The following is a 17,354-nucleotide window of genomic DNA, read 5'->3' as shown; positions in this document are numbered from 1 at the left end:
CAAAAAAAACGTAGAAAATAAACGAGTTGAGAACTCTAGCGATGGGTAGGAATTTTGGAGGTTTTGAAGTGGTTGAGCTCATGGATTTTGAGGCTTTAGAGTGGAGACAAGACTTAGTTAGAATAAAAGAGTGAGATTAGATAATTAGATATAAAAACACTTTTATGAAATGTAAATATATTTTCAGAAGAAAAAGATATTAAAAATATAAATATTTTATTTTTAATTAAATGGTATATTAAAACACATGTTTTAAAGTGAAATTTCCCAGTTATTAATTATAGTTTGAACAAATCAGTGTTATCTTATTTTTACACTAATGAGCCTTGAATTCTTTTTTTTTTTTTTTTTTTTTTTGATAACAAATGAGCCTTGAATTCTTACGAAGTCATTCAACGGCTGATTGATTCGTTGACCAACTAAGCTTTCTCAAAACAGCTTTCCCATACAGTTCATCAATGGCCCTTGTTGACCCTTCTTCTTGCTTAGACGTGTATTCTTCTTCCTCCTTAAATATTTCTCTGTTTCCAAGTGGGTTTCTCATTTTTGTCTCTAAGATTATATGGGTTTTGAAGATTGATTACTTTTAGGAGACAATTTCTCACCTTTAAAGCTATTCATTTTCTGCCATGGGAAACTGCTTTAGAAAATCTGCCAAGTGTGCTCACGCTTCTTCTGTCAACTTTTCTGGTACCAAATTTACTTTCTTTATGATCAACCTATTCCTGTTTTCTGTCTTTAAAACCATTGATGAGTTAGATGGTATTGCTAGTTTTATACTTTTGGTTTCGTTTATGGTTTCTGTGAAATAGATTTTGATATAGATATTAGATTGAAATTGTGTTCTTATTTACTTTGTTTAAATTGGTTCACTAAAGAGGATCATTCACCACCCACTGTTATGATCCTCTAAAATTCATCATCAAATAGGTTTGCAACCATTGACTTAGTTTAAAAACCTTTTGTTTTCCTTGCATTTCTTTATATAAAATCACAACATGTAATGTTATAATTATTCTTTGTTTCAAAATCCATATTGCTTCTAAACATAATTTTGGTTTAATAGTTTAAATCATAGTTTTTTTTTTGTTCCTGAATGATGTTCTCTATTCCCCCTAAAAAAGAATAAAAATAACATGATTTTGGTTGTAACTTGTTTACATTTCTGGTGGACAGTGAATTGTGTTTTTGCCAATTCAACCAAAAATGCTTCAGTACTCAATATGATGCAGAAAAGGATTTGAAGTTATCTGCAATTAAATTATTGTCCACATTTCTGTAGGTTTGGGGTTTGTAGTCATATAGTTGGCTTTAGCCATCAATATCATCAGTGTTGTTGCTGCTATTGTTATTTATTGCTGGAGAAAGAAAGTTACTAATTTTAGTTAGATCATAGGATGGAAAGAAAATTACTAAGGCTAATTAGTATTTTTTTTCCCTTGCATTTTTAAGGTCGTTAAAAATGCTCCCTTAACTATTGAGATTGTTGGATTTAAGGACTTTTGTCTAATTTCATTTAATTTTACTATTTCAGTGATTGTTTATGTACTAAACTATGCACCCCAGATTTTGATAACTACCAAATCATGTCTCTTAAATTTTAATATGTACTAAATCATGCCCCTAAAATTTCATTTATGGTAGATTTTTTTACTAAAATTAGATAAAAATTCTTAAATCTAACAATCTCAATAGTTCAGGGGCATTTATAACAATCTTAAAAGTTCAGAAAACATGATTTGGTACATGTCAAAGTTTAGGGGGCAAAAATCCTAATTAGCCAAATTACAATTGAAAAGAACAATACCAAGTCAAATAATGCTTTAAAATCGTGAGTGTTGTCTTTAAAATTGATTTAACATTATTCATTTTGTTGAGTCTTTCCATTTTTATTGGTAATCTATGATGATAAAGGTGAGTCTAATTTCTGCCTACCCTTTCAGATGGGACAAATCCAGGTAACAATGCCAAGATTGTCTCAGCATCATCATCATCACAGGACCCAGCATTAGGAGATGCTGCACCTGCCAAAGTTGATATAACTGTTTTCGACACAGTTAAGTCCTTTAGCTTCATTGATCTTAAGAATGCCACGAAGAACTTCCGATCAGACAGCCTACTTGGGGAGGGAGGATTTGGGTGGGTCTTCAAAGGTTGGATTGATCCAAACACATTCGCTCCTGCTAAACCAGGTACTGGGACAGTGGTGGCTGTCAAGAGACTCAAGCAAGAGAGCTTTCAAGGACACAAAGAATGGCTTGTATGTGTAAATCAGGTCCCAACTTTTATTTAGTTTTTTCTTGATTGCTTGAATCTAAGTACTTGACTCTTTGTTCAACTTGCAGGCAGAAGTGAATTATTTAGGCCAGCTTCGCCACAAAAATCTCGTGAAACTCATAGGCTATTGCTCAGAGTCTGACAATAGACTTCTTGTCTATGAGTTTCTGCCAAAAGGAAGTTTGGAAAACCATTTATTTAGGAGTGAGTATTAGTATATATCCCTTATTCTCTTTTTTCTTCTATTGACCATATGAAAAGCTAACAACAGTAAATAAATTGCAACAATAGGGACAGCCAACAGTATATACCTAACAAAACCATTTTTTTTCTTCCTCCTTTGACATAAATTGCAATAGTTAAAGTCATTAGATGTTGAATTACAGGTCAATTAACACGAAGAGATTCCTTGAAAAAACTCTACAATAATGCCCTTTCTTTGTTCAAGTATCTCCTTTCAGTACTTGATATGTATTTCTAACCATCTTTGAATTAAACCCAACACACTCTTCTTTACCTCAAATAATTTGCATTCAATGGCTTAAATTTGGAATGTGCCACATTTATTTCAAGCTATCTGATGTATTTAACTTGCTTAGTTATTCTGTGTTTTCGCATTTCAACTTCCATTGGGTAGAACTTAGTCGAATCTGATCAAACATGTTTAAGTGTAAACTATTATTATTGTTGCATTTTCATCCTCTGATAAAATAATAACACAAGGCTTTCTAGGTTGATTTGATAAACACATATGAGAGAAGATTGAGGTTTTCTATAACAAAAGCATGGAATTGCCCCGAAAGAAGAATTAAGATTATTATGCATAGCTTAAACAAGTTTTGCATTATGTAACCATATTTTTTTTCTTCTTGCAGAAGGGGTACAGCCAATTTCTTGGGCTACACGCATGAGCATTGCTATTGACGTTGCACGGGGGTTGTCTTTCTTGCATAGTTTAGATGCTAATGTCATCTATCGTGATTTAAAGGCTTCCAACATTCTACTTGATTCGGTATATATTAATGAAACTAATGCTACTTCCTTGCTGTTGTTGCATATGAATTTCAAGTCTGATAAAACTGTTTACTTTTATGTAGGATTTCAATGCTAAGCTTTCTGATTTTGGCTTAGCAAGAGATGGCCCTACTGGAGATAATACTCACGTTTCAACCAGAGTAATGGGAACTCGAGGCTATGCTGCCCCAGAATATGTAGCTACTGGTAAGTGTAACCTATTCAAATCCCTGTTTATTTGTTTTGAAAGAATAAAAAAGAGGACATTTTAAACTAGGAACTAGGAATGAAGTAAAAAAAAAAAAGTAAACTGCTTTGCAACTATGTAGACCAATGACCTCTTTAAGAAACTCTAGAGAGAATTGTTTCACGCCAGTTCTTCGGAAACTATTGTATTCTCCTATCAAAACTGCTTACTCATTATCTTCAATCTTCATATAGGCTCTTCATTTTTGTTTGTGTATTTTATACATCATACAAACTTCAACTTACTACTGTAAGCACATTGGTTGTGCTCCTTTTTCATGCTGAGTCTGGTCTTCTTTCCTCCTTGCTTGCCCATTAATGGTCTTTACTACTAATATGATTTTCTAAGGTTTCAGGGACTTTTTTTTTATGCTCCTTCCTATTATTTATTGGGGGCAGATTTTTTTTTTTAACTCAAAACTGCTTCAATAATTTCAGGGCACTTGACTCCAAAGAATGATGTGTACAGCTTTGGTGTAGTCTTGTTAGAATTGCTCTCAGGAAGACGAGCAATGGACGATGATAAAAATGGTGGTGCAGAAGAAACATTGGTAGAGTGGGCGAAGCCATTCTTGTGCGATAATAGACGAGTTTTAAGAATCATGGACACAAGGTTAGGTGGTCAATACTCCAAGAAAGCAGCTCAAGCAGCTGCTGCACTTTCCGTGCAGTGCCTCCACACAGATCCAAAACATAGGCCACTGATGATCGATGTTCTAGCCAAATTGGAACAGATTCATACATCTAAAGATGTTTCGACCACCAGACAGTCTAGGCCGGATCATCAAGGCATCAGGCATTCAAATCATCATCACAGAACAACAGCAAACTAAAATCGAAAATGTTCCTTTGCTGTATGAAAAAAGCACCTATAATATTATAGAGAGTCAAAATCCTATTTGGCTCGCAGTTTGAAATCCAACAACAAAAATTGCAGCTCGCTCTTTGGATTTGGTTGATTTGTTGTACAATAACATCACAGGGATTAAGTAGCTCATGTAAATAGAGAATTTTTTCTCATTCCCTTCTTCAGGGAACTATAGAATTAAACTAGCCATGCCCATTACTCACTAAGTAATGGGCATATCTATTCTACACCATTTTCTTAGAAGTGTTTGATTTTGTATTATGGCTTTAAACCTCATTAAGGAAGAGCATTAGAATGAAAGTATACAAGATAGAGGTGTTTGGTTAGTGATAGTCAATGTTTTGATATGAAGTATTGAAATATTCTCTGAATTTTTTTATGGTAAATATTGTTAGACAATATTATAAAGAATAAATACAGTAGCTGCTTGAAAGTATGAATAAAATATGTAAATGTATTAATAGAATTCTTTCTTATTTGCCACCCCCTCTAAATTAGTTTTCTTACACTTTGCCCCCCAATCTTTACTTTCTCCCTCCCTCCGCCAGTGATTAATTCCCTTTTTTTCCCTAACTGATTAATCCCCTCATTACATGAAAGTTGGAGCTCAAGCAAAATTAAAACTTTCTCTACTTTTATTTAAATAAAACCTCAATATTATTTTGTAACTAGTATAAGCCTTATTAATTATACTATAAAGTTGAACGAACAAGAGTCTTTTTTTTTTGTTAATTTGGGTAGGTAATATCTAGAAAACAAAGATCATCAAACTACCATGGCTAACCTAATATGTATTAGAATGTTAAGATTGAGCACCAACACATACACACACACACACCATGCACTCAATTCTATCGAGTGTGCACCAGCAAAACAGGACCAGAACTTATCAACATGGCACTTTTGCTGTTCTGTATGTATATGTATTATATATTTTTATATATTCCTAGTTAACCAAACATGTATACACAACCAAACTCTACTAATGGATGGGTAGAAGTAGAACCATATTTGCAGAAGATACTGAACAAGAAATCTGGTGATGCAATACTAAAACAGCTTCGATGCAAAGACATGGAATACTGGCGGTCCAAATAATTCTGAATTTTGTTAATGGCGTTGGTGCATGTTATGAGTCAGAACGTAGCTGACCTTGTTCTTCGAAGCTGGTATTTTGGATCAGGAGAGGAATTATCTTCGAGCATAATCTCAACTTCCTAAACAGGGGGAAATGAGCAAGACGATCGGTTAATAGAAACCTCCACATAGGGATCAGACACTTTATTTTACGCATCTGAATAGTTTAACATTGTATTTCACCTTCACTAATTACATAACAAATATAACTTTCTGTCATATATGTTGAGTCTGTAGAAAGAAAAAGGCTTTAAGCACAAAATACTGAAATAATGTCAAACAAAATAACTGATTATAAAGCTTGAGAATGGTTTGTTGTATTCCATTTGAATGATTTCTTTGTTTTTCAATTCAAGTCTCTGTAAACTTCAACCTAGATCCAAAATGCTGGACTTCTTTATTTCATCATTCGGTTACCTAAGTCCGAATTCTTGGAAATGTCTACAGCATTGATTTCTATATTAGAGTACAATTCTCCATGATCATTTAATTTTAATAGTAGTCACAGTACACCTTCATGCATATAAACCAGCACAGAACACAGCAAAAATTCTATACTTCAACTCCCAGTGCATCTCTCTCATAATGTTATTTAATGTAAAGCTTTACTTATCTGCACTTACCTATCAAATATCTGAGGTACATACTAAAATGGCAAACACATCCAAACTAAGGATTTCTCTTTTCATTAAAAAAGACAAAAACTAGGACCCGTCTAACGATACAATATTTGAGGACCAGGAAATAATGGCAATTCCTGTGGAGGAATCCAAGAGGGAGTCAAACCTCAGACCTTGTTGGAGCAAACCACATGCTAGGCCACTAGAGCTAGCCCTCTTGGGTACTATGAATGATACTTAAATTATCTATACAATGTCAAATCATTTGCAGTGTTAATGTCTTGGGTGCTTCCCTTGTAAAGTTTATAACACTCGAGGAAAGCCTTAGCAACCAAATACTAGAAATCGAAAAATCAGACATGAAAATTATCACCTTCTCTTTCTTGAGCCACGAGTTCTGTCCTTTTAAACGTGAAACCTTGCTCACCAATTCATTGTGGTAAGCCTGAATATATCCACAATGAATAAATCAACAAAAATAATAGGCAAAAGTATTTTTTTGACACATAGAAAAGCACATCTGCACTTAAAAATATATACCTGCTTTCTTGCTCGCGATCGGGCAGCTGACTCCCTGTTTTTGATTTTTCTCTTAAGCCTCCTTTCCATGCTCTTCTCATATGCATCCGATGAATCCCCTTTTCTCCCAGGAATTGTTGGGTCTGATAACGCACCAAGTAATGGGGATGGCGATGACAAACCAAACTTATAAGGATAACTCTGTGGTGTCACTGCATCAATGGGATGCAATCCTATGGGAGGTGTCACTGCATCAATGGGATACAATCCAATGGAAGGTGTCACTGCATCAATGGGATGCATTTCAATTCCTGTGGGTGGTGTCACTGCATCAATAGGGTGCAATCCTACCGCAGGACTAGGAGAAGCTTCAGCAAAAAGCCCTGCTTGTACCAGAAAGTCTTCTAGAGTTGTTTCACCAAGTGTAGGCTGTCTATCTTGGTCAATCATGTGCTCATAGTACCTCCGCTTCTGCCCTTGTTGGATCTCTTTCCACACATCATCGACTGTCTTGCTACTCAGAGCTCTAGCCAATGTTAGACTAGCTTGTCGTTGAAGCGATGATGATGAAGAAGTATTCTCCACATCAACTGTACTGGATTCCTTAGCTTCAGTAGTATATATGGTTTGAAGAAGGTCATGGAGATTCATACTTCCAAGTGGTTTGCCCATGTCTCCCAGCTGGTTATTAACTTCATCTAGAGTCAGGTTGTACCATGAATTCTGCCTTGTCAATGAGGATGGTTGAAAATGAGACTGCTGACCACTACCTTGAGATGCCATTGTCTGAATCCCCATTCACTAAGCATTCACTACCCCACAAACCTTCTTATGCTGCTATGCAAAAATCAATGACTACAACCCATCAGTTTATTTTTATATAACTTTATGAAAATCATTAATAAGTGCTTTCAAGAGCCAAAACAGCACAAATAAAATACTATGTTCATCCTAATTATTTCTAAACTTGTCATAAAGTCTAGTACCCTTTTTCCTTAAAAATTCCCAGGCAGGGCAAAAGAAAAACCCAATTGTCTTCTTTTTCCACTTTTCTTCTTTTTAATAAATAGGAAAGACACTATTATAGGATTTGTGTTAATTTTTCTAACCAGAAATTCACACGCAGTAACTGACGAAATAAAGGCTAATTCAAACGCTTCCATTTCGATTTGTCGTCACCACCACCTCTAAAAGAAAAAGAAACTTTCTTTTTCCTTTCTTTTCTTTTTCTTTTGTTTTTATTTGTTCACTTTTCAGTTCCTCAACCAAAAAACACAGCACCATTAAACTAAACCCAAAAGAAAGAATACCCATCTGAAGAAAGAAACTGATAAAAACAATTTATACAGCTTAATTACAAATCACAATTTTGTACAAATCCATAAGAATCGTCTCAAAGCATAAAGAGTCATCAACAGTGAAGAATTCAATAAAGAAAAGCTGAAGAAATATACTTAATATTACATTATGTATATACATATACCTATTTGAAGATGGAGGAAATGAGAAGAATCCGATCTGAATGGAAGTTTTTGGTTTGGGAGGTTACATGAAAGAATGAAACGTAATGATTGCGATTAAGGATGAATTGGAATTGAGGTATGTGGAAAATGGAATGAAGGAAAGGGACAAGTGAAGTGAGAAGTGAATGAATCCAAAAGAACAACGTTGTTTTTTGTTTTGGTATCGAAATTTCAATTCAAAAGTTTCGCTTTCAGTTAAGACCACCAACCAAGGAAGGAGTTCTTTCTTTCTTGTGCGAGCCTAATTCTCATGCCCACTTCGTTACTGCCACCTCGCCTCACTCAAATTTCTTATATTATATTATAAAAATATTTCTTTTAAAGTAATGTGTTATTATGAAATAACAGTAGAACACAAAACAGAACAACTAAAAACAACAGTGGAACAACTAAAAATAATCGTAGAACAACAGTAAAAATTTAACACAATACAAAGCATATAACTTACACAATATTTTTGAAAAAAAAATTCTATCCCATAGTATAAAAAGTAAAAAAGTTGAGATTTTCAGTATATGGTGTAATTACCCTTGAGAAACTTACAAAAATACTAACTTTTGGCTTAATCTTTACAAAAATACTACCACACAGCGAAATAATTTTTATACTGTCTTGGCCAAATTTTTTTTCTTTTATACTGTAAACACTAAAAAAAATGAGGCATCTATCTTCCACACACACGGACAGAACCACCACAGGAACACCAGAACAATTGAAAAATAACTATTAATTCCGGTGAGATTGAGAAAAAAACAATAAAATCGACGTTAAATAAATAATCATGGCAAAACAACTATAAAATAACACTAAAACAAATTAAACAAAAGAAAGGAAAACATGATTAAAAAAATTAAAAAAATTAATGTTCTGCACAACTTCAATACCAAATGCAATAGCAGTTATATTTGCAAGTCCAATCTTAAAAAACCAGAAGAAAAAAAAACTACTAAAACAACACAAAAATAAATGTAAAACAATAAGCAGATATAACCATTTAGAAAAACATAAAAGAACAACACACCTCAAAAAAAATTTTCTAGTGAGCTCGTCAAATGTATTTTTAGGAGATCCAAAAAAAAAACCACAAAATTGTTAGCCCAAGATATGTTTCCAAGAGGGGGGGTGAATTGGAAATTTATACTAATTTCGGTAAATCCAAACTTTTAACACAAAATTAAGCAATTAGCCACTTAATCAAATAAAAGCAAGTAATATGGCAAGCAATATATTATGACAAATAATCAAACTTGTAAAATAAAGAGTTTAAGGATTAGAAGATGCAAACTCTCGATTTTTACAAGGTTCAGTAGAACTATGCCACCTACGTCCTTGGTCTTCAAAGCTATGGACCTAGCTTTGAGTTCCAATATCGAGCCAAGTTAACGGGCTTGACTAACCCTTACAACCGGAGAATTTTTCACCAAGGTTTTTCCCAAACCTCTCACAATAGTTTTCTTCCAAGGACTATCAACCTCGCCGGATTGTTGAAGTGCCAATCTCACTTTTCTCAGGTTGTTTACAAAATCGGTGTCAACCTCACCTACAACCGAGTTGTTTTTCTACCGGTGCCAACCTCACCTCTCTTTTTTTGAAGAAAAGCGTACGTGCGATAGATTGATAAAATACTGTCAGACCTCACAGTCATTACAAAGTATAGTTTCGGGCAAAGAGGATAGAGGCACAATGCCGAACCTCTGATGAGAAAACGCCCACTTAGCCACATTATGGGCCATAAAATTACAGCGTCTACTAACATAATCAAACATACAACCAATAAAGAATGGGGAGGTGATTTTACAAAAGGAGACGAAGTTATCAAGCTCCCACCAGGACTCCTTCCCATTAAGAGCATTGATCACCACTCTCGAATCACTCTCCAGAATAAGAAACTTGACACCCCGAACTTTCGCTTCCTGAAGGGCCAGACAGCACGCCATTGCTTCCCCACAGAGAGCATTGGAAAAATCCATCTTAGAAGTAACCACCCAGATCACCTTGCCAACATGATCCCTTGCAACCACAGCCGCACACATGCTATCCAACCCCACTCTGATGTCACAGTTCAGCTTCAACCAATCCTGTGGGGGGGGGGGGGGCGCCACACCTCCGTCGGGACACCCGCATGGGGCAAGGGAGCAAGAGAGCATGATGATCTGCAAAAGAAAACTGAACATAGTCAATACATTTAACAATATCTGCAGGACAATTATTATGTACCTTATCATTCCGAGTCCGCCATTGTTGTCGAGTCAATTTCGCAACACCAAAAAGTACTATTTAATTGATATAAAAGAGAATTTTTAGGGAAATGACAAGTGCGAGTATTCAACCTAGAATGGCGAGTACTCGACTGGGAATGCAAGAACAAACAACAAGGCTGGAAAAAGTAAACAAGACAAAGAATTATAGTGGTTCAGTCAGATTTCGATCTGCTTAGTCCACTGTATCAAAGGATTCGTAGGTGCATTTTCATGGTGGATCACCCCTTTATATACAAAGTAGGTGTCCAATCGGTTACATAAGGATCACATTCATTGTTAATCCATTATTTACACATTGAATTGTAATAATTAAACTCAAACAACGTTAACATTAATAAATGTGTGACAGTTACTAAGTTCATCAACGTATGCGTCTTCCGCATCTGCGAGTTGACTGTTCATGTTCCGTTTGTTGAGCTCGCAGGATCGCCAGTACGTTTGGAACGTCTGCGTCCTTAGGTAATCGCCCCTTGTAGATATCGCATGTTGGAGCTAGTAAAATCTGGACATGCGAATTTATATCAGTCTGTCAGGGCTATTGGGTCGTTGGGACCAAACTGCATCATAGGGAGTTTGGTCTCTATACTTGTCGCGGAAATATAGAGGGGACACTCGCACATGTTCTGACACATGCGAGTTGGATCTACCCTGCATGATGAGAATTACGTTACGTGGTGCGACTTAAGTCGCACTCGCAGTATCTCGCTGGTTTTATCCTGAGCGAGGTCTAAACTTCGAGAAGTCTCTCACGGACATTCAGCCTTCATTGGAAATCTGAATACACGTGTCCTTTAAAGAGGAGTCTGGTCTCGAGTTTCTAGGTGAGAGAAATCTCACTATAACACATGCCCCTAGTTTCGCGATGTGACAAGAGCGGTCACTGAGGGAAACTATTACTCGAGAGACAGGTGAAAGGTTGTCACGAGGAGGTGACCTTTTGGTTGTCCCATCGAGGGTTTCGAAAAATGACGGCTGTAATTATTAGTTTTTATTATCTTTAGGTTGCCACGTCACAAAACTCTTCGGTTTTTGTGTAGGCGTGGCCATAGTTGGCCGTTAGATTGGGCGACCTTAGGCATTCTGGCTGCCATGTGTCACAATCCCAATTAATAAGGGATATGGGTATTTAAACGCTTTGATACGAATCAAATTTCCCATTTTTCCCTCTTATTCTTAACTTCCCTCCAGTGCATACACTTCGAAAAAATCCATTCCCAGATTTTCTGCCATTTTCCACAACATTTTCAATCTCAGAAGTGATCGAGAGCAATCGCAGGAATCAAAACCAAAGGTTAGTTTCTAAATCACTGCATTTTCGTTTTCTGTTTTTGGAGAAAATATGCTTTATTTTCTGGGTTTGGATGTTTTAAAGGCTTTTTTAGGAATGTATGCTAGTGGGTGTTAATGAGGTTATGTGTTTTGGGTAAGTGAAACTGGGTATCATTCATAGAATAGGACCTGTAAACTAAAATAACCGCACACAATTCATAGGCACTGTTTTACATCTCGAATACTCGCGGATATTCGGATGAACAATTTGAATGTTCGCGGGTGTTCAGATGAACAGCTTGAATAATCGCATATTTCCAAGACTTATTTCCACTTAACTGTTAGCTAGATCTTTTAGGATTTTTATATGTCGCGGGCTGAGTTGTGAGAGTATTAATTGCCATTCCAAATGGTGGGTGTGTCACAGTATTCTAATGGCCATATATGCGATTATATGCCCCTTGAGATACTGTGATACACCCAGCCATTTGTTGACGTGCGTTAATACTCGAATGATCGTACTCTTTGGTTGATAGGTAGTCTCGGAACGGTGGGGGTCTCCCAGTAACTTCAGGGTTATGCTCGAAAATGCATACCTCTTGAGTCACTGGGAAACTCCCAGCCGTTTCTGGAGGTATACCGTTTAACCGAGGATGCGTGAATTACTTGCCCAAGATAGTTGTATCTCTTCTCGCACATTGACGGGATGGTCAGTATTCGCATGGAGGCTGACCTTTCTGTCGAATGCGACTTTATAATCTACTGCGGGTGAGATCACTTACTTTATTTTTCACACATCCATCACGCTGAAAAGATCTTCTATCTTTCAGATGAGCGATCTATCGGATAGCCACCAGCTCGGCTCAGGAGGCCACGCATTTGACGGTGAGTCGGACCAGGAGAGAGACAGTTTTCTCCCTACGGACATCTCCGAAATGGAGGCTGCGCAAATGGAGTTAGGTCCGATGTCTTCTGTAGACATCGAGAGGATGGTACAGGAGCTCGCTGAACCTGGGACAATCGATATCCGGGACAGCGAGTCCACAGTGTCAGCACGCGACTATCTCATACATACGAGGCATGCTCCCGACATCGAGGTCGAGGAGATAGAGGAGGAATGGACGACTCCACTCGGCGAGTCAGGTGGGGAAGAGGAGGAAGCGGAAGGGAGTGGGACAGATTCGGTCGACGATTCCCAATTGAACGAGCCCTTCGCGTGCGAGGATTTAGTCTCGAGGGTTGCCAAATCAGACTTCACTACCTTTGTGAGGTTGAATTTGCTGCGACTTGCGTTTCAACGTCCTAAACCATCTCAGAGAGCGCACCTTCCATTCACAAACCCTGCGATCATCCCTACAGAGGATGTGGTAATCTCAATACCCATCCTTCGATGTGGTGTATCGGTCCCCTTTCATCCCTTCGTCGCAGCCATTCTCAGGCGATATGACGTATCGCCCTTTCAGCTGACTCCCAACAGTTATCGCACTGTCTTGGCTTTCTATGCGATGTACATGGAGTATGTCCATAGGGCTCCGTCAGTAGAAGAGTTTAGTTACTTCTATGATATAAAGAGTGTGGGCCTCCATAACGGCTTCTACTGCTTTAGCAAATGGGCGACTTCCGAAATAAACGGTGTTGAGGGAATGGTGTCGAACATGGGTGACTGGAAGTCGAAGTGGTTTTACGTCTTTAAGGTTCATGGGATTAGGACTGACTTTAATTGCAGACCCAGTATGTCGCGTATTTTTTGACTTAGACATTTTTTACTTTGCTTTTGAAATCTTTTGCTTACTCGCTTTTTGTTGTTATCGCAGATAGACCAGCTCGACCGACTCTTGACGCGACTAGCAAGGAGACAGCTGAAATTCTCGGGAGCCTTCCGGTACAAGATCGCGACTGGCGATTATTGTGTACAACTGCGAAGTTGCGAGAACATCAGCTGATTCCCGAGAACGCAAGCCTTCAACGGGAGCCAGTATACAAAGAACCATCCGAGAAGCAGCAAGAGCGAATAGACAAGCGTCTTTCTAAGCAAACTCCTCGACAAATTTCAGGTAACTCGTCTTTTGTTATAAACTGACGGGTAGGATTGTGATTTTTACTTATCTTTCATTCATGTTCGCAGATATGACTTTTCTGAAGTCTGCCCCTGTCCTGAAGATCAAACCAAAGGGTGGAACAGCGACGACTTTGCCGGTCGTTGCCCAGAAGAGGAAGAGCGATGTGATGGCTTCGCTTGTCGCAGACTCTTCCAAGAAGCTGGCCAAGACCACTCAGGACAAGGGGAAGAAAGTCGTCATTGACCCTCCTGTTCACGCCCGCGACTTCCTGGCCATGCAGGAAAAGTTCCTGGCTGAGATCCCTTACGAGGATCTCGTTACTCGATCCACTGAACTGGTCGCGCAGTCAATGGCTTTGTTCATAAAAGCTGCGGCTACTCCTTCGAAGGAAGCCGACTCGCTGAAGAGGCAGAACGCTCATTTTCAGGAGAATATTAAAAAGCTGAAGTAGGATGTGGCGAGGATGGAGAAAGAGCTTGAGGAACTCAACAAGGCCAAGGAGAAGGAGCTCGAGGAACTCAACAGGGCGAAAGAACAGGCGGAGCTCGAGGTCAAGAAGTCACAGACAACGATCGCTGAGATGGCTCGCGATTTGGAGGCTGAGAAAGAGAATGGGAAGAAGCAGTACGATCAGGCTGTGTCTGATTATATCTACACCACTCTTTCCAAAGTCCCCGACTTCGACTTCTCTCTTCTTGGAGCTGAAGCTGCTGAGATGGCTGAGGCCTTTCGCGCCATGTCGCCTACTCATACTCAAGGTGGGGGAGGCAACCTTCTGGACCTGGTCGAGGGCGTACAAGCTGAAGAAGTCGAGAATGAGGTCATCAGCAAAGTCGCGGACGAGACTGCTCCTGATGGGACTACTCCTGCTGCTCCAGACGCTTGAATATCTTCTGATTTATGTTGTTTTTTTATTTCACTTTTTTTTTATATATGCGGCACAAGGGTACTCGCACTTCTGTACTTGGACGAATTTACCTTTTGTTTTGGACAAATTTCTATCCTCGCGGGGATAGCTTATCCTTTAATATTTACGCAGTACACGGGTACTCGCGATTTTATATATATATTCAACTTTGATTACAGCTTGGTGTAATCGCTCTTTATAATTACAGCTTGGTGTAATAAGTAGGAAAATTTGCAAAGTTGGTAAACTAAATTTAAATAACCTGAAAATTTAGCAAGTAATTTTATTCATATAATCAATAGTACATTCGGGCATATATCCCCCTATACTTAGGATTTTTTCTTGTTGAACAAAAAATATCTAAGTATAAGGACAAGAATTAACATAATCGAATAATACGAATACTATTGATAATAAAATTTCAAGCTCTCGCTATTCCATGCTCGTGGAATCGCGGTTCCATCGAGTGTTGCGAGTCGATAAGTTGCATCACCAATTTGATCTGCGATGAGGTATGGTCCTTCCCAATTATCCCCAAAAACCCCGTGCGACGAGATTTTGGTGTTTGGCATTACTCGTCTAAGGACCAAGTCTTCTGCTCGCAAGGTTTTTACCTTCACTTTGGAGTTAAAGTACCTTGCGGTTCGCTGTTGATAAGCCGCATTTTGTAGGTGCGCTTTATCACGCTTTTCCTCCAAAATATCAAGGCAGAATAGCTGATTATCGTTGTTCTGCGAGATATTGAAAATATCCCTGCGTAGGGAACCTGCCCCAACTTCAACTGGCAACATGGCCTCGCACCCGTAAGAAAGTGAGATGGGTGTTTCGCCAGTTGTAGATCGAGGGGTCGTATTATAGGACCATAGGACTTGCGATAATTCATCTGGCCAAGCCCCTTTGCGACCTTCTAATTTTCCCTTTATGGTGTGTTTAATTATCTTATTAACGGCTTCAGTCTGTCCATTACTCTGCGGGTAAGCAACTGCGGAAAAAGCTTTTTTAATCCCCAAATCGTCGCATAGCTGTCGCATCTCTTTACAGTCAAATTGTTTTCCATTGTCCGAAATGAGTTTATGCGGAATGCCAAAACGACAAATGATGGAGGTGTAGACGAACTCGCGTAATTTCGTTGCAGTGATGGTTGCGAGTGCTTTTGCTTCAGCCCACTTTGTGAAGTAATCAACTGCGACCACAGCATATTTGACTCCGCCTTTTCCCTTGGGTAACTCGCCGATTAAATCGATTCCCCATATTGCAAAGGGACAGGGACTCGTGATAGAATGGAGGTTACTCGGGGGCTGGTGTGTGTAAGTGGCTATTCGCTGGCATCTATCACACCTTTTTGCAAATGCGAGGGCATCTTGTCGCAATGTTGGCCAGTAATACCCTTGCCGCATAATTTTTAAGGCAAGGGAATTACCTCCGGTATGATTGCCACAAATCCCCTCGTGTACTTCACCCAGTATATAACTGCAGTCTTCTCCACTGATACATTTGAGAAGTGGTTGACAAAAACTTCTGCGATATAAACTCTGGTCATATATCACATAACGGGCTGCTCGCTGTCGCAATTTCCTCGCTTCTATTTTATCATCGGGTAGGAGCCCCTTTCAAGGTATGCGAGGATGGGAGTCATCCTGGTAATCTTCTGGACATCATCGATTTCCATGATTGTTTCTCGATCTATGGTTGGGTGAGCCAATACATCCACCGGAATTACATCGAGTAATTCGGCTTCTCTGGTTGAGGCCAATCGGGCCAAAGCGTCTGCGTGGGCATTTTGAGCACGCGGTACTCGAGACACGACTACATTTCTGAACTTCTGCATTATTTCGCGAACGATGGCTAAGTATTTAACCAATCTTCCGCCTCTTGCTAGGTATTCTCCATTCACTTGGCATACCACGATTTGAGAGTCGCTAAAAGCCTGTAGATACTCGACTTTCATCTCGAGGGCCAATTTCAGACCTGCGATTAAAGCCTCATACTCGGCTTCATTGTTAGATGCAGAGAATTCAAAACGTAAAGCAGCGTGTACCTTGAAATTATTGGGACTGATTAACAAGATCTCGCTGCCAGAACCTTCGTTATTTGAGGCTCCATCGACATACAATGTCCATACTTCTTTGCTTGCCACGGCAATGTCATTTCCACCCTCTACAACTGCCACCTCGGTGCTTGGGAATTCAAGTATAAAATCTGCCAAGGCTTGCCCCTTGATCGCAGTTCTCGGTTTATACTTGATGTCGAACTGACTTAACTCCATCGCCCACTTTAACAATCTCCCCGATGCTTCTGGTTTCGCCAAAACCTGTCTTAAGGGGAAGTTTGTCAAAACTTCAATGCTGTGAGCCTGGAAATAAGGTCGCAATTTTCTTGAGGATATTATCAAGGCGAAAGCCAGTTTCTCCATTTGAGGATAACGCGTCTCGGCGTCTAATAATCGCTTACTAACGTAATACACCGGGTGTTGGCGTCCTTGGTCCTCGCGGATTAGTACTGAACTAATCGCGTATTCGGAGACGGCCAAATAAATAGACAAAACTTCTCCGGACAACGGTTTTGATAAAACTGGAGGTTGCCCCAAATGCGTTTTTAAAGCTTGGAAAGCCTGCTCGCATTTTTCGTTCCATTGAAACCTTTTGTTACCTTT

General features: G+C 38.8%; 2 protein-coding genes across 7 annotated transcripts; one reads left to right on the top strand and one right to left on the bottom strand.

The window, feature by feature from the left end:
- Window positions 1-271: 271 nt before the first annotated feature.
- LOC115719045 (probable serine/threonine-protein kinase PBL3) lies at window positions 272-4,737 on the top strand. The gene is made up of 6 exons (XM_030647930.2): window positions 272-690; window positions 1,944-2,260; window positions 2,346-2,481; window positions 3,153-3,289; window positions 3,375-3,498; window positions 3,976-4,737. Exons 1-6 carry the CDS (start codon window positions 630-632, stop codon window positions 4,368-4,370), a joined length of 1,170 nt encoding a protein of 389 aa, XP_030503790.2. The 5' UTR covers window positions 272-629; the 3' UTR covers window positions 4,371-4,737.
- Window positions 4,738-5,105: 368 nt separating this feature from the next.
- Window positions 5,106-8,492, bottom strand: LOC115719046 (ABSCISIC ACID-INSENSITIVE 5-like protein 2). 6 transcript variants are annotated; one of them, XM_030647932.2, is made up of 4 exons: window positions 8,165-8,492; window positions 6,703-7,518; window positions 6,536-6,607; window positions 5,106-5,622 (listed from the first exon to the last, which is right to left on the bottom strand). In XM_030647932.2, exons 2-4 carry the CDS (start codon window positions 7,477-7,479, stop codon window positions 5,542-5,544), a joined length of 930 nt encoding a protein of 309 aa, XP_030503792.2. In that variant the 5' UTR covers window positions 7,480-7,518; window positions 8,165-8,492; the 3' UTR covers window positions 5,106-5,541. The 6 variants fall into 6 exon arrangements, with proteins under 6 accessions (XP_030503792.2, XP_030503791.2, XP_060966126.1 ...); XM_030647931.2 differs by having other exon boundaries at window positions 6,703-7,515; window positions 8,165-8,487; XM_061110143.1 differs by lacking the exon at window positions 8,165-8,492 and adding an exon at window positions 7,668-8,054 and having other exon boundaries at window positions 6,703-7,536.
- Between the last annotated feature and the right edge of the window lie 8,862 nt (window positions 8,493-17,354).

The sequence above is a fragment of the Cannabis sativa genome, chromosome 2 (genome assembly GCF_029168945.1).
Source record: "Cannabis sativa cultivar Pink pepper isolate KNU-18-1 chromosome 2, ASM2916894v1, whole genome shotgun sequence".
In the NCBI taxonomy this organism is placed as follows: Eukaryota; Viridiplantae; Streptophyta; class Magnoliopsida; order Rosales; family Cannabaceae; genus Cannabis; species Cannabis sativa.
This window is presented reverse-complemented; position numbering and strand designations above follow the sequence as displayed.

Bases quoted from the DNA above. Each gene is read 5' to 3' on its own strand.
- LOC115719045 (XM_030647930.2), top strand. From the start codon at position 630: ATGGGAAACTGCTTTAGAAAATCTGCCAAGTGTGCTCACGCTTCTTCT. The intron at 2,261-2,345 runs GTATGTGTAAAT...TTCAACTTGCAG, and splicing joins AAGGACACAAAGAATGGCTT to GCAGAAGTGAATTATTTAGG. The intron at 3,499-3,975 runs GTAAGTGTAACC...CAATAATTTCAG, and splicing joins CCCAGAATATGTAGCTACTG to GGCACTTGACTCCAAAGAAT.
- LOC115719046 (XM_061110142.1), bottom strand. From the start codon at position 7,479: ATGGGGATTCAGACAATGGCATCTCAAGGTAGTGGTCAGCAGTCTCAT. The intron at 6,608-6,702 runs GTATATATTTTT...GGATATATTCAG, and splicing joins GATCGCGAGCAAGAAAGCAG to GCTTACCACAATGAATTGGT.